This window comes from Chiloscyllium plagiosum, chromosome 4, assembly GCF_004010195.1.
Source record: "Chiloscyllium plagiosum isolate BGI_BamShark_2017 chromosome 4, ASM401019v2, whole genome shotgun sequence".
NCBI lineage: Eukaryota > Metazoa > Chordata > Chondrichthyes > Orectolobiformes > Hemiscylliidae > Chiloscyllium > Chiloscyllium plagiosum.
Window position 1 is genome coordinate 59,927,472 of NC_057713.1, and position 14,897 is coordinate 59,942,368.

The 14,897-nt window shown below is 40.7% G+C and overlaps 1 protein-coding gene across 1 annotated transcript in view; it reads left to right on the forward strand.

Annotated features, from left to right (window-relative positions):
* dtna (dystrobrevin, alpha) overlaps positions 1 to 14,897 on the forward strand; it is a 198,586-nt gene that overhangs the window by 40,893 nt on the left and 142,796 nt on the right. The window contains exon 3 of the mRNA XM_043689334.1: positions 11,761 to 11,841. Coding sequence (XP_043545269.1) covers positions 11,761 to 11,841 — 81 coding nt within the window. The remainder of the gene's footprint in view (positions 1 to 11,760; positions 11,842 to 14,897) is intronic.

The window sequence follows — 14,897 nt, forward strand, 5'->3', positions numbered from 1 at the left end:
CTAGAGTGGCCATTTCAGTGATAGCAGAAACAATCTTTAACAAAATTTGCTCAGGACTCCAATCCTTAAGTTTGTGCAAGATGTCGGCTAGACTTAGAACCTATACCAGGGAACTTCTGCAGATTAAAGTTACAACTTCAGTTCTGGTCTCTTATGTGAAGCAGCTGGTTCAGTTACCTTTATTTGTAGTAAAAGGCTCAGGCCCAAGCTCGAAGGAGTGAAATTGGTTGGAAAAGATTCACATCCATTGATGCAACATTATTCGATTTAGAAAATGGCTGCCTGAGTGAAGTTCTAATTAATATGTGGAAGTTTTTCAAGAAGGTCTAGGGTCTATCAAAGGAGCTAATACCATCTGGCATGTTGACCAGGAAGCAATTCCATGATTCTGCGAGGCCTCCCCAGTGCCATTTGCCTTAGGGGCAAAAGCAGAGACAGAAATTAGAAGGCTGGAAAGCAAATCTTCACACCAGTCCAGTTAGCAGAATGGGTAGCACCAGTCATACTGATTGTGAAGCCCATTGTATGGGTTCATCTTTGAAATAAAGGGGACTTGAAATAAACAGTAAACTGCTTTTCACAGTTGGATAAATACCTCACATAGAGGATTCATATGCAAAGCTGACGGGGGCTGTCCTTCAAAAAGCTGTACTTGCATACTTACAATTGCGATTAAATGAAGATTCCCAGATGCATGCTACAATTAATACCCATAAAGGCTTGTCCCTATATATAAGACTACCATTTGTGGTAACGTCAGCCTGTGCAATTTTTCAGTGAATGATGGAAAACATTTTACAGAGGCTACTCCAGATTGCTATTTAGAATCATAGAGTCTTAGAAACGTACAGCTGTGAAAAGACTCATCCATGCCGACCAGATATCCTAAATTAATCTAGTCCTATTTGTCAACACTTCCTAAACCCTTCCTATTCATATACACATCCAGATGCCTTTTAAATTTTGTAATTGTACCAGCTTCCACCAATTCATCTGGCAGCTCATTCCATACACACACCTCCATCTGCATGGAAAAGTTTCCCCTTAGGTCCCTTTTAAATCTTTCCCCTCTCACCCTAAACCTATGCCCTATAGTTCTGCATTCTCCCACCACAGGGAAAAGACCTTCTCTATTCACCCTATCCATGCCCCTCATGATTTTATAAACTCTATAAGGTCACCCCTCAGCCTTCAAAGCTCTAAGGAAATTAACCCCAGCCTATTCAACCTCCTTGTAGCTCAAACCCTCCAACCCTGGCAACATATTTGTAGATATTTTCTGAACCCTTTCAAATTTCACAACCTCCTTCCTAGATGATGTGCTAATATCCCTCAATACCATTATGGGCATAAATTTGTAATAATGATGGACTATAAACCCTTGCTGGATCTACTTAAAAAAGAAAAGGAAGTGCTGCCCATAGTTTCAGACTGAATTCAACAGTGGGCTTTAATATTTAGTGAGTATAATTACAAGTTGGAACACCATCCAGGAAGAGAAAGTGAGGACTGCAGATGCTGGAGATCAGAGCTGAAAATGTGTTGCTGGAAAAGCCCAGCAGGTCAGGCAGCATCCAAGGAACAGGAGAATCGACGTTTCGGGCATAAGCCCTTCTTCAGGAATGCCCGAAACGTCGATTCTCCAGTTCCTTGGATGCTGACTGACCTGCTGGGCTTTTCCGACACCATCCAGGAGGCCAAGTAGCAAATGCAGATGCATTGAGCCACCTCCTGCTGGCAGCTACGCCACCAGATTGTACCACCATTGGAAGAGCCCATAATGGTTTTAAACAGTTGGTAGTGATGGGGAAACCAAAGGGCTGTCACTACCAGATTTGAAACCTTTCTGGATCTGTAGAATATGGCCTATTATGGGGAGGAAGAGTGATTTGTCCTGAACAAAGATAGTCACCAAGTACTGGCTTAACTCCAGTGTTATCCAGAGGTTTTCAAAATGAAGATGCGGGTGAAAAGTTATTTCTGGTGGACAGGATTGGATGACAACATAGCTGCATTGATGGGGCAGTGTCCAGTACGCCAACACGGACAAAGATTACAGCAAGTCCCTCCCCAACATTCGTGGGAATGGCCAGGTAAACCCTGGACTCAATTACACATTGACAATGTAGGTCCTTGCATAGGCTCATCCACAATTTGATGCCTATGGTTTACCAGCAGGGAATTTGAGTGTTTCCTAAAATCTAATAATATTCAATATATAAGAACTGCTGCTTACCATCCATTATTCAGTGGTGTGGCAGAAAGAGCAGACCAAACTTTGATGGCAGGCTTATAACTATAGCTTCACTAATACCAAACTGTCCTGGTTCCTATTTGATTATAGGACTGCCTGTCATGCAGCTACAGGTATAGCACCAATAGAGTTGCTAATAGGAAGAAGACTCCACACCAGATTAAATCTGATCTTGGGCCTGGGAGCGGATGGGTAAAATGGCATCAGGAATGCGAAGGCCAGACACAAGACTCCGCTAAGTAAGAGAGACAGTTTACTTCAGGGGACAAAGTTTGGTGTATGAATCACAGGAATGGTCATGCGTGGGTAAGAAACATGCCAGGTTAGATCCAGTGACATATAAAGTTTGGGTAGGTGCAATGGTCCTGAGCAAGCACATGGGCCATATGAAAGCAACAAACTCGCAAACGGTGCAGGAGTAAAATGTTCCCAACTCCTCAATAGCCATTCTGGCTGTTCCAGAACCTATGGAGGCTACTTCGAGGCCTTTGCTGTCTGAAGAAGAGAATGAATTTCTTCTGAAATGCTCCAGGCGCAAGTGGTGAACTAATGTGCATTACACACTGGCAATATCAGAGGCAAAGTTGGAGGAACCAGACCCGGTGTTAAAATGCCCCAGGAGAAGCTATAAAAAAAAAGAACCAACCTATGAACTCAAGACTCAGAGAGGGGAAGAGTTGTAGTAGTTGTAACTACATCAGCCAGGTGGACTCATAGAATATGAGTTCCCTGATTGGGGCTGTTAATCTGGTCCAATCAAGGAGCCTTCCTGACAGATAAGCACAGGGGTATCAGATATCCTGGCCATTCTGAGAGCTGGCTCTGAGGGAGCTGGATCAGTGTCAGTAGCTCTCCACATGTAAATAAAGAGTGACTTGGTGATGGGCTACAACTTCTGAAGAGTTATTTCAGAAGTGTGTGGTGGAAGCCAGGCTAGGTCATCGTTGGAGCCTGTGACTTCTGCCCCAGCTCCCTGTTGGAAGGTTCACAAGTAATATGTACAGACTAGTAATAGAATTGCCAGGCTGAGAATGTCATTCAGTTTAGTCCAGGGACAAACTGAAACAACATTCTTGTGGAAGGGCTGTAGGGAAGGTCAATAGGTTCTTTTAGGTGGCTCATGAAAACCCCACCAGAGGGTATCACTGGGCCTAATACTGGAAAACTACAGATATCTGTGGATTCTCAAAGCCATGGTGATTAATGGGTAGTTTATCAAAATATGTAGAATATATTTAAATGATGAGGATTGATAAAGTAGAGAATTAAGATTCCTACTGATTAATGAGGTAAATAATTAGGACTTCAGACTAATCCAGAGATTGTATTTGAAATTTACTGCAAAAACATCAACAGATATATGGGAAACCACTTGACTCAGTGATTAATAGTTGGAACAACTAATTAAGTTGGCAATAGGAGCAAAGAGCATTGAAATACCCAAAATACAGCTTGACATTCTTGATGTGGGTTTTATTTTTTTAAAGGTCATTTACTAAAGATCTGTGCTTCATTGAACTAAATGACCATATTTTGTACAAGTGAGCAAAACCGTTCAGCTCAAGTAGCTCATTATTGTTTATATATCCGGGATCCCACCATTAGATAATTCAATTGCTGCATAAATAAATCAAGGATTTTTGACATCTGAATACTACCTTGAGACCATTTCAGCTTATCACCATTTCTGTAAAAAACATGATTTTTAACATTTAGACCAGCCTTTTACTTTGTACCTTAATCTTCTGCACCTAGAAGATTAATTCTTTCAATTTAGCACTGTGTATTAGCTCTTGCTAAAGGCACTTCTCATTCATTTATTTCAAAACTAAAGATTGGGGGTTTTCCAACATTTCCCTAAAGCCAAGTCATCTGATTATTGCAATTATTTGTAAGGCTTTTTTTTCAAACTTGTATACTTGACAATTTCCTTTAACCCAGAACTGAATGAACACTTCTGATTCAGCATAACTGCCTCGGACTGATTTGGCAGTCCAGCTGATCGCTGTTTGCTTTGTTGATTGCTGCTACATAATCACTGGATTTAATAGGCTTTGGTTTCCTACCATATCAAGATCTCTTTCCCTTACTCTGCTCAACAGCAGAGTAAGGGAAAGTTTGCTTTTTTCTTCAAAGTGTAACATGTTCTGCATTGAATTTCAACTACTGTGATTGATTGTGCCTGCTTGTAAGGTTTTGTATACTGTTCGACTCTCATCAGATTGTATTGCTTCCAAGGAGACTGTTTCGCTAACTAGTATCCAATTATTTCCTTTCAAACCAATTTGTTACCTCGTATATCATTCACTTGGTTGCTCCTTTATGATAAAAGATCATAGAGGTATAATTGAACAATTTCAGCAGGTTGAAACAGGCTCATGGTGAGTTAGCATATAACCTATTTTTCATTGCTACCAATCCATGTTCCATTTCAAGTTCACTGGGTGATATTCGCCTGTTTCTCAGTCTCACTGCTTCTTTCATTTGGTTTAAAATTATAATTCTTGGCAATATTTTCCAAGTCAATTAAAAAATAAAAAACTTCTCATGGTGAAAACTCACCTATTCACTGTGAGCCCAGTGTTGCTGGCATTGACTACTTTCAACTCCTAAAAAGCAAAGCATCCTCTAGACTTTTGAACCCCATCATCATACTCAGATGCAAGTCAAAAGTTTCCATTGTATGACGAATACAAACAGCTATGTATCAACGGGGAGAAGATTTTACAAAACATGTTTCACGACTATAGATTATGCACACTTAATTAAAAAGAAGAAAGCTGCTAATGTTGGGATAATTAATCGAGGTTATGCGCTAATTAAAATTGAAGAAAAATGTATTTTAATACTTAGGAAAATTAATTGACCACATAAGGGCCTTGTTTGAGACAAGGGATGGCACCCTTGCCATCACTTTCCAAGTGCAACTAGTGACAGGCAATAAAATCTGGCCCACCATTGATGCCCATACCCCATGTGTGAAGAAAAAAGGGGGGAGAAAAAAAATCACCATGCTCCCCATTGCTGGTTAAATACCTGAAGCAGTGTGAGATCTATTCACTTTTGTGAATGAGAAATAGCAACATGTATTAAGCATCCCTATCTACAAAAATTGGTTGAAAGCACATGCTACTGAAACCTTGCAGACTCAGACTCTAGTTCCATATGAGCAAACATCAAGAAATCATCACTTCTTTCACACATACTCAATGGCTATCCTTTGGGGAAAGATATAAATATTTTATTCTACATCTCTCCCAAAGATATTTTATTGTATTCTATTTAACCATGTATGTTTAACTCTTTATTCCCACTTCATCCTCCTTTATCACATGGTTCTTTGCATTGAGGCATTAATCTCCAACTGCAGTCTCCTCTCTTGGAAGACTTATTGATTACATGTGCCTCTATTTTTTTCTGTTGTCTAGGAAGGTGAGTGCATGGGGAAAGGGGATTGACAGCTGCTTTTCAAGCTACAATATCTCTGGAACTCACTCAGAAAGTAGTAATGTATGATCTTCCATGAGGAATTAGACTTCTGCAAAAGGATCAATTAGATGTTCATGAGTAGCACTGTCGTCTGGCTAGATGGCAATTTGGTTTACTCATCCTTGTATTTTTCAGGTTCTTTTCAAAACATTGTCTTTATGCTATAGGTAATCTTCATTAACAAGAGCTTTTTTTTCCGTGATTGTATTCTGCAAACTTGCAACAGAAAACCAAAATCTTCCGTTAAGATGCCTTATCTTCAAAATAAAATGAAACTTAAAATAAAATCTTTTAAATTACTCAATCTATCAATACCTGTCTGCAGTTTCCTTCTGTCTTCTTCATAATATACATTTCTACTTTTTGTTTGTGAATGTAGCTACCACAGCCTCACTCAATTAATTAAACTCAAGTACATAAATTATTTAAAATTTGAGGTCTCAGCACAGCCCCCTCTGGGACTCCACCTATCACATCCTACCAAGCAGACAAAGGCCCATTTATGCATAATCTCTATTTTCTGACAGTCAGCCAATATTCTGTCCAGGCTACTATATTACCTCTACAACACAAGTTATTTTCCGCAACAACCTTTGATGTGGCACCTTATCAAATGCCTTCTGGAAATCCAAGGAGAGTATATTTGCAGACTCTTTTTTATCCACAGTGCATACATCAAAGAACTCCCAATAAATTGGTTAAACATCCCTTCCTTTTGATGAAACCATGCTGACTCTTCCTTCAAGGTTTCCTAAGTGCACAACTATAATCTCTAATGATCAATTCTATCACCTTCCCTGTGACAGACATAAAGCTAACTGTAGTCTCCTGTTTTCTGCCTCCCTTCCTTCTTGAATAGAGGCATTTATTTGCTACTTTTCAGTCCAATAGAACCTCTCCAGAATCTAGGGAATTTTGGAAAATTAACATCAACACATTTAGTATCTCATTAGCAACCTCTTTTAAGACCCTTAAATGAAGTCCATTTGGACCCGCAGACTTGTCAGCCCGCAGCTCCATCAGTTTGTTCAGTACTACATTCTTCATGATTATAATTTCATACCTAATTCTTCGCTCCCTTCTGCTTCCTGATATACAGCAATTGCTAGAATGTGTTTTGTATCTTCTTTAGTTAAAGCAAAATAATTCTTTTAACTTCCTTAGTACCTTCTAATAACTCCCATTCTCTCCCTCTGGAGGACCAATAAAAACTTAATTTTTTTCATTTCTAAATACTCTAGCTGTCTGTTTTTCACATCCTCAGACACTCTCATTTTTTGCTGCAGGTTATACTTTTAGTTGTTCCCTGCAGTTCTTTGTATTATGACTGTTATCTGACCACCTACTCACCTTTGCTCAGTTATATGCTTTTTCCCTAAGTTTGATGCTTTCTTTAATTAATTTGATTGAGCTTAGATGGTAGGTTCTCCCTGTCACATTTTTCTTCCCAGGAGAAATATACTTATTTTGAATATTCTGAAATATCTCCTCAAATGTCTTCCACTGTGTCTCTATTTATTTATACCCAGTCTTGTATACCAGTTAACTTCAGCTAGATCAGCTTTCATTCCTAGCCAGTTGCTCTTATTTAATTTTAATGTTAGCCTTAGACCCACTGTTCTCCTTTTCAAACTCGATGTAATGTTTAATCATATTGTGGTCACTGCTACCTGGGGCTTCCCCAAGTCTGAGATAACTAGTTAATCCTGCCACATTATATAACATCAAGTCTAATATAACCTGCTCTATGTTTGGTTCCAAAATGTGCTGCTCTGGGAAGTTATCTTGGCCACGTGCAGTGACCTCCTTTCACACTACTGTCAATTTGATTTTAATAGTTTATGTGAAGATTAAAGCCACCTATGATTATTGTGATCCCTTTACCTTAAGTTCCCAACAATTCTTGTATATTCTGTTCCACATTAGGTGACAGAGACCACTCCAAGGAGTGATACTTTCTCATACTATTCTTCAACTCCATCCAAACCAATTTTACATCTTGATCTCCTGAATCAAAATCATATCCAACTATTTGCACAAATGCCATCCTTAATTAGCAGTGCTCTTCTCCTCTCTTTTATGTAGCTCACTATTTTCCTTGAATTTCATTGATGCCTTAAGATTCGGGATCCACTCCTTGTCATCCTACAGCCATGTCTCTGTAATGGCTATCAGAGCATATTTATTTACCTCAATGTGTGTCATCAATTTTCAGTTTGTCTTCATGTCATCATCATTACATTTTGTCTTGATGGTTGGTGTGTTCCTCGCTTTCTTTTTCTGCCCACTTCCGACCCTCACTTCCCATGTTACCATTTTCCTCTCTCACTAATCTCTATTCTTTGATGTACCATATCTTTCCATATTTGATTCCTTGCCTCCACTGCTTGGTTTGAGACAATCTGTACTTCGCAAGATGACCTACCCTTACACAGTTCAGTTGTAGACCATCTGAACAGTACAGTCCTTAATTTCCCCAGTAGTAGTGGCCCATGAAGCAGTTCCCATTTCTCCCATATGAGTCTTCAAGCTATGTATTTTTCTTTATAATCTTCTGTACTTTGAGTCAATGTGCAGAGATTATAAGATTTAAGGTTCTGTATTTTAATTTAGTGTCTAGCTCCTCGTTCTATGCAGAATCTCTTTCCTAGTTCTACCTCAGTCATTGGTACCTATATAGACCACAACCATTGGAACCCCCCCTTCCTTATTGCAATTTGCCTTCCAAATCTGAGCAGATATCTCAAATCCAGACACTGGGCAGGCAACATAACTGGACTCTTACCCTTTGCTGTACAGAATGGTGTCAATCCACTTTGCTGTACTATCATCTGCAACTTACCATGTGCCTTTATGTTGGCTTTTGAATGCACTTTGAAATGCATTTGAATGGCTTTCTGTACCACAGTTTGTTTAGGTTAGTTTGCACACCCTTACTCATATCCAAAGAAGTTCAAAGTATCTCATCTCAAAGCTTTTTTTGGTCGGGAGCTGAAGGCTGCTGCACTGCTGCCTTCTGGGTTCCCTTATCTTCTAAAATCAGTCACACACTCCTGTCCCTAACCACTGGCCAAATCAGAAGACTCTGTCCTGGTGTGTCTGCCTTTTAGATTTTGTTCGTGATGCAGAACTCTTGTGATCTGTTCCCCAGGACGCACAGCAAGACAAATATTGACTATGCCTGGAGGACCATTAACTCAGTGAAAGACACTCTTTGGTCTGCCCGAAACTTGAAGTTCTTCCAGAGGATGGAGTTGACCTCGACCCAATATTGCAGACTGGAATATTTCAAGATCCAGGACAACATGCTGAGGGATGTCCTAAACCATGACAGCTACTGCTAAGGCTTGGTCGGGAAAGACAACTGTATGAAGTCTTTCTTAAATGGGGGTCCATTCAGTACATATTGTCTTGTATAAGTAACAAATTTCTTTGGTTTGTTTTGTTGGATAGAGTCAAACCCCAATGTTTGTTTGTCTATATATTACCATACACAACTGAACTGCTTTAGTGACTACGTATGTATAAGGTCAGATGTCAGACGACATCAGGTTATTGTCCAACAGGTTTATTTGAAATCACAAGCTTTTGGAACATTGCTCCTTCAACAGGTGACTTCGCCAGGCCTGCGCCATGTACAACAGAGTACCTACTAACTACCTGCCCCTGGACCTTCACCTAACCCGCTCCTTTTACTGATGGTGGATGTTTGCCTCACGATCTTCAACTGCTTCTCTCGATGATAATGACTGCCTGTCTCAACTTGCCTCCTTCTGTCCAGAAATATAATTAGTCAACAAAGAGAGGGGAAATGCTGGGGGCTGACAAGATAAATTCTTCAATCCTGAAAGAGATAAAAAATGAAACTATGAAGACCCCACGATAATTTGGTGAAATTTTACTTTGGTGAGGAAGCAAAACTGAAAGTAGCAGATTGGCCATCCATGATACCTTATGTACCATTTTCTATTCCACTGATGTTGCTGCCCCCCTACCAATGTTAAGTTTCACTAGAGTCTTTCAAGACTGTCTTGACTGCAATGTGCACCAGAGGACAAGAAAGAGCAGTGTTTTTCAAAACAGGCACAGAGCTAAAGCAAGTAATTGCAGCAGTATAACAGCTATATCATAGAATCACTACAGTGTGGAAACAGGCCATTAGGCCCAACAAATCCACACTGACCCTCTGAAGAATATCCTGCACAGACTCATTCTTCCAACCTATTACGCTACATTTTCCCTTGAGTAATGCACCCAACCCGCACATCTCTGTACACTATGGACAATTTTGCAAGGCCAATTCACCTGATCTGCACATCTTTGAATTGTGGGAGGAAACCGAAGCACTAGGAGGAAACCCACGCAGAGAATGGGAGAATGTGCAGTATCCACACAGACAGCCACCTGAGGCTGGAATTGAACCCAGGTCATTGGCGCTGTGAGGCAGCAGTGTTAACCACAGAGCTACTGTGCCGTATAAGGAAATGTTTTAAGAGTCTTTCATTTAAGATGAAAGTAGCACATATCTTGATGAAGAAAAAAATTAAAATAACCAGCATAAGTTTCAAAGGAGTAATTGCGCTTGGCAAACCTTCTAGATTTTTTTTGAGGAGGTCATAAAATAAATAAGAATTTTCAGAAACATGATAAACTTTTTTATGACAAAATGGAAGAGGGTAAATAGCAACAGCTATTTCTTGTGTTCTTGAGGGTTCAAGAACATGAGGCCATAGGAACAAGAAATTTAACTTAGTGAGCAGGGGAAACCTTTTACACCGAGAGCGTAATTGTCACATATACCTGCAGCCTTATTGGTTGTGAAAAGAAAGATTTGAATTCATGTAGTGCTTTTTATGACCAAGAAATGCCTCAGCATGTTTTACAGTCAATGATGTGCGGTTGGAAGTATAAGTACTGTAGTAATGCACTATAGGAAAAGCAGCAACGCCAATAACACTTCCTCCCCCCCACCCCCACCCCCACCATAAAAGCAATGTGATAATTACGAGATAATTTTTTTTGAGACGTTAATTGAGAGAGAGATTTTGCGCAGAACACTGGGATAACTCACCTGTTCGGCTTCAACATAATACCATGAAATCTTTTGCAGTTGACTGTCATGCAGAAGAGTCCTCTGTTTAATATCTCATCCAAATGACTGCATGTCTCATCGTGTAATGCTCACACAATGTTGCAAATGTGTGCCCAGTTTAAATGTGGTTATGCCCTGGAGTGGGATTTGAAGCCAGGACTTTGTGATTCAGAAGTGAGGGGACAACCAACTGAGCCATGATTGAGACAGTACAGGTCAAAAAAAATCAACTTTGAAAATTACTTTTGATTATGGGATGAAATGCAAATGAGAATGGGTAAGGCAGTCTTTCTTGAGATGAACATAGAAATTACAACATGTACCATATTTATGTATTTCTATGATCGACAACCATGTTAGAGATGAAATTGTGCAGTAGGTGTCCTGAAATCTTGGTCCAACATACCGTGATGTGAAATTCACTTTTGCTGAGTAAATTGGTCAATAATATAGCAAATCATCAGTCCATTTTATATTCCACCCAATATTCTCTTCTTGTGACTGTTTTGATTGCTTGGTTTACAGTGCATTGTTGCTTTTGTATTTAACTGGAAGTATTTCAGTGTATGTCTGGCAGATGTTTTATTTATTTCATATGTTTTGAGCAGTGCAGTCAATTACATTTAACTTAATTAGGAAAAGGAGTGGGGAGGAAATGAGAACGATTTGTCAAAGCAAGGTGTTAATGTATTTAATGCATTGCTTCAAGTGGTGGTAGAAACAGATTCAATAATAACTTTTAAAAGACAACTGTACCTATACATGATAAGAGAGAAATTGCTGGGCTGTGGGAGCAGAGAATCTGACTACCTCGTTCTTACATGCATGACAGTATAAATGGTCTGTTCCTGCATTGAATTATTCTGTAGTTTTGTTTTACTGTTAATACTGTGATTTTTTTTAACATATTCTGTCTTTAAATCAGGAGCCCAAGACTTGGATCGTATTCGTTTATCCACTTATAGGACAGCGTGCAAGCTCCGTTTTGTACAAAAAAAGTGTAACTGTAAGTATGCTTTGTTCCACAGGAAAGTGTGTAATATTGTTTGTTTGGGTTACTGTAAAACCACTCTCGTTTATTAACGGAGATGCAGATAAACAAGGGTCGAAAATGTGTTGCTGGAAAAACACAGTAGGTCAGGTAGCATCCGAGGAGCAGGAGAATCGGTGTTTCGGGCCATGAGCCCTTCATCAGGATTCAGATGCTGCCTGAACCGCTCAGGCAGCATCTGAATCCTGATGAAGGGCTCATGGCCCGAAACACCGATTCTCCTGCTCCTCGGATGCTACCTGACCTACTGTGTTTTTCCAGCACCACACTCTCGACTCTGATGTCCAGCATCTGCAGTCCTCACTTTCTCTGTGTAGATAAACAACTCTGGTTCATTTGCATTAAGATAGTTATTTTAAATTGTTTTCACTTCTGTTCGATATCTGCTCTTGGTCCTGACAAGATCAAAACCTTTGCGTGTGGTGATTAGGGAGCAAACCCATACATCCATTTTTGCAGCTCAGTAATTTGCTACCTCAGAGTAACATCCCTCCAATGTCTAAGATTTGTATGGACCCTTAATATTGTGAAACATCTTGGGATGTCTACTGAAGAGAAATTAGTACCAAGCAATTAGAGGAAAAGTCAAAGAAAATGACGAGACAGTCAAAGTGAGAAATTTTAATGAAACACAAGAAAGTGAGGCAACTGGTGAGGCTGATAGGTTTAAGTGGAGACTCCCACAATATATCTGAAGATATTGGCCTGGACTTTGTAGTCAGTATCTTATCATTGACTGCGAAGAAAACATCCCATGAGGAACTTGCAGTCGCAGTAGAAATTTCTCCTTTCTTCACTATAGTTTAAAAAAATGTGCTGCCAAATTCAAGGGGGTGTCAGCATACAACAGTCGTTGTTTCAGCAAGTAAAGAGGCACCCAATCAGTTTAAAATACTCACATACTGTGAATCAAAAAGTTAGAGTCAAAGAGATGTACAGCTTGGAAATATACCTTTTGGTCCAACTCGTCCATGTCGATCAGATATCCTAAATTAATCTAGTCCTATTTGCCAGTACTTGGCCCATATCCCTCTAAACACTTCTTATTCATATACCCATCCAGATGTGTTTTAAATGTTGTAATTGTCCCAGACTCCTCCACTTCCTCTGGCAGCTCAATCCATACACATATCACCCTTAAGTGTGAAAATGGTTGCCCCTTAGATCTCTTTTATATCTTTCCCCTCTCACCCTAAACCTATGCCCTCTAGTTCCGGACGCCCCCATCCCAGGGAAAAGACCTTGTCTATTTGCCCTATCCATGCCACTCATGATTTACAAACTTTTATAAAGTCACCCCTCAGCCTCTGATGCTCCAGGGAAAACAGCTCCAGCCTATTCAGCCTCTCCTGATAGCTCAAATCCTTCAACCCCGGCAACATCTTTGTAAATCTTTTCTGAACCTTTTCAAGTTTCACAACATCCTTCCTATAGGAGGGAGATCAGAATTGAACGCAATATTCCAAAAGTGGCCTAATTAATGTCCTGTACAGCTGCAGCATGACCTCACAACTCTTATACTCAACGCACTGACTAATAAAAGAAAGCATACCAAGTGCCTTCTTCACTTGTGCTATCTATCTGCGACTCTACTTTCAAGAACTATGAACCTGTACTCCAAGGTCTCTTTGTTAGCAACATTCCCCAGGACCTTACCATTAAGTATGTAAGTCCTGCCCTGATTTGCCTTTTCAAAATGCAGTACCTCATATTTATCTAAATTAAACTCCTTGGCCAATTGGTCCATCCGATTAGGAACTTGTTGTACTCTGAGGTAACCTTCTTGGCTATCCATTACATCTCAAATTTTGTCATCGGAAAACTTATTAATTATATCTCCTGTGTTCACATCGATGTCATTTATATAAGTGACGAAAAGTAGAGGAACCAGCAACGATCCTTGTGGCACACCACTGGTCACAGGCCTCAAGTCTGAAAAGCAATCCTCCACCACCAACCTCTGTCTTCTACTTTCGAGCCAGTTCTACACCCAAATGGTTACTCCTCCCTTTACTCCAAATGATTTAATCTTGTCAACCAGTCTACCATGAGGAACCTTGTAGAATGTCTTACTAAAGTCCATATAGATTATGTCCACTGTTCTGCTTTAATCAATCCTCTTTGTCACTTTGTCAAAACACTCAATCAAGTTTGTGAGACACAATTCTCTATGCACAAAGCTGAAACTTTATTGCTGGAACAGCACAGCAGGTCAGGCAGCATCTAGGGAACAGAAGATTCGACGTTTCGGGCACATGCCCTTCTTCAGGAATGAGCAGAGAGTGTTCAGCAGGAGAAGATAAAAGGTAGGGAGGAGGGACTTGGAGGAGGGGCGTTGGAAATGTGATAGGTGGAAAGAGGTCAAGGTGAGGGTGATAGGTCGGAGTAGGGTGGAGGCGGAGAGGTCAAGAAGAAGACTGCAGGTCAGGAAGGCGGTGCCGGGCTGGAGGGATTCGGCTGAGACAAGGGGAGGGGGGATGAAGAAACTGGTGAAGTCCAAGTTCATCCCCTGCGGTTGGAGGGTTCCCAGTCGGAAGATAAGACGCTCCTCCTCCGACCGTCGGGTTGTTGTGGTTTGGCGGTGGATGAGTCCAATGACCTGCATAAACTGGTCTCCCAGGAGGACCAGTTCAAAATACGTACAACACAGATGGCCTCCTTCTTCAAGGACCGCAACAACGCGACGGTCGGAGGAGGAGCGTCTCATCTTCCGACTGGGAACCCTCCAACCACAGGGGAAGAACTTGGACTTCACCAGTTTCTTCATCCCCCCTACCCCCACCTTGTCTCAGCCGGATCCCTCCAGCCCGGCACCGCCTTCCTGACCTGCAGCCTTCTCCTTGACCTCTCCGCCTCCATCCTACTCCGACCTATCACCCTCACCTTGACCTCTTTCCACCTATCACATTCCCAACGCCCCTCCTCCAAGTCCCTCCTCCCTACCTTTTATCTTCTCCTGCTGAACACTCTCTGCTCATTCCTGAAGAAGGGCATGTGCCCGAAACGCCGAA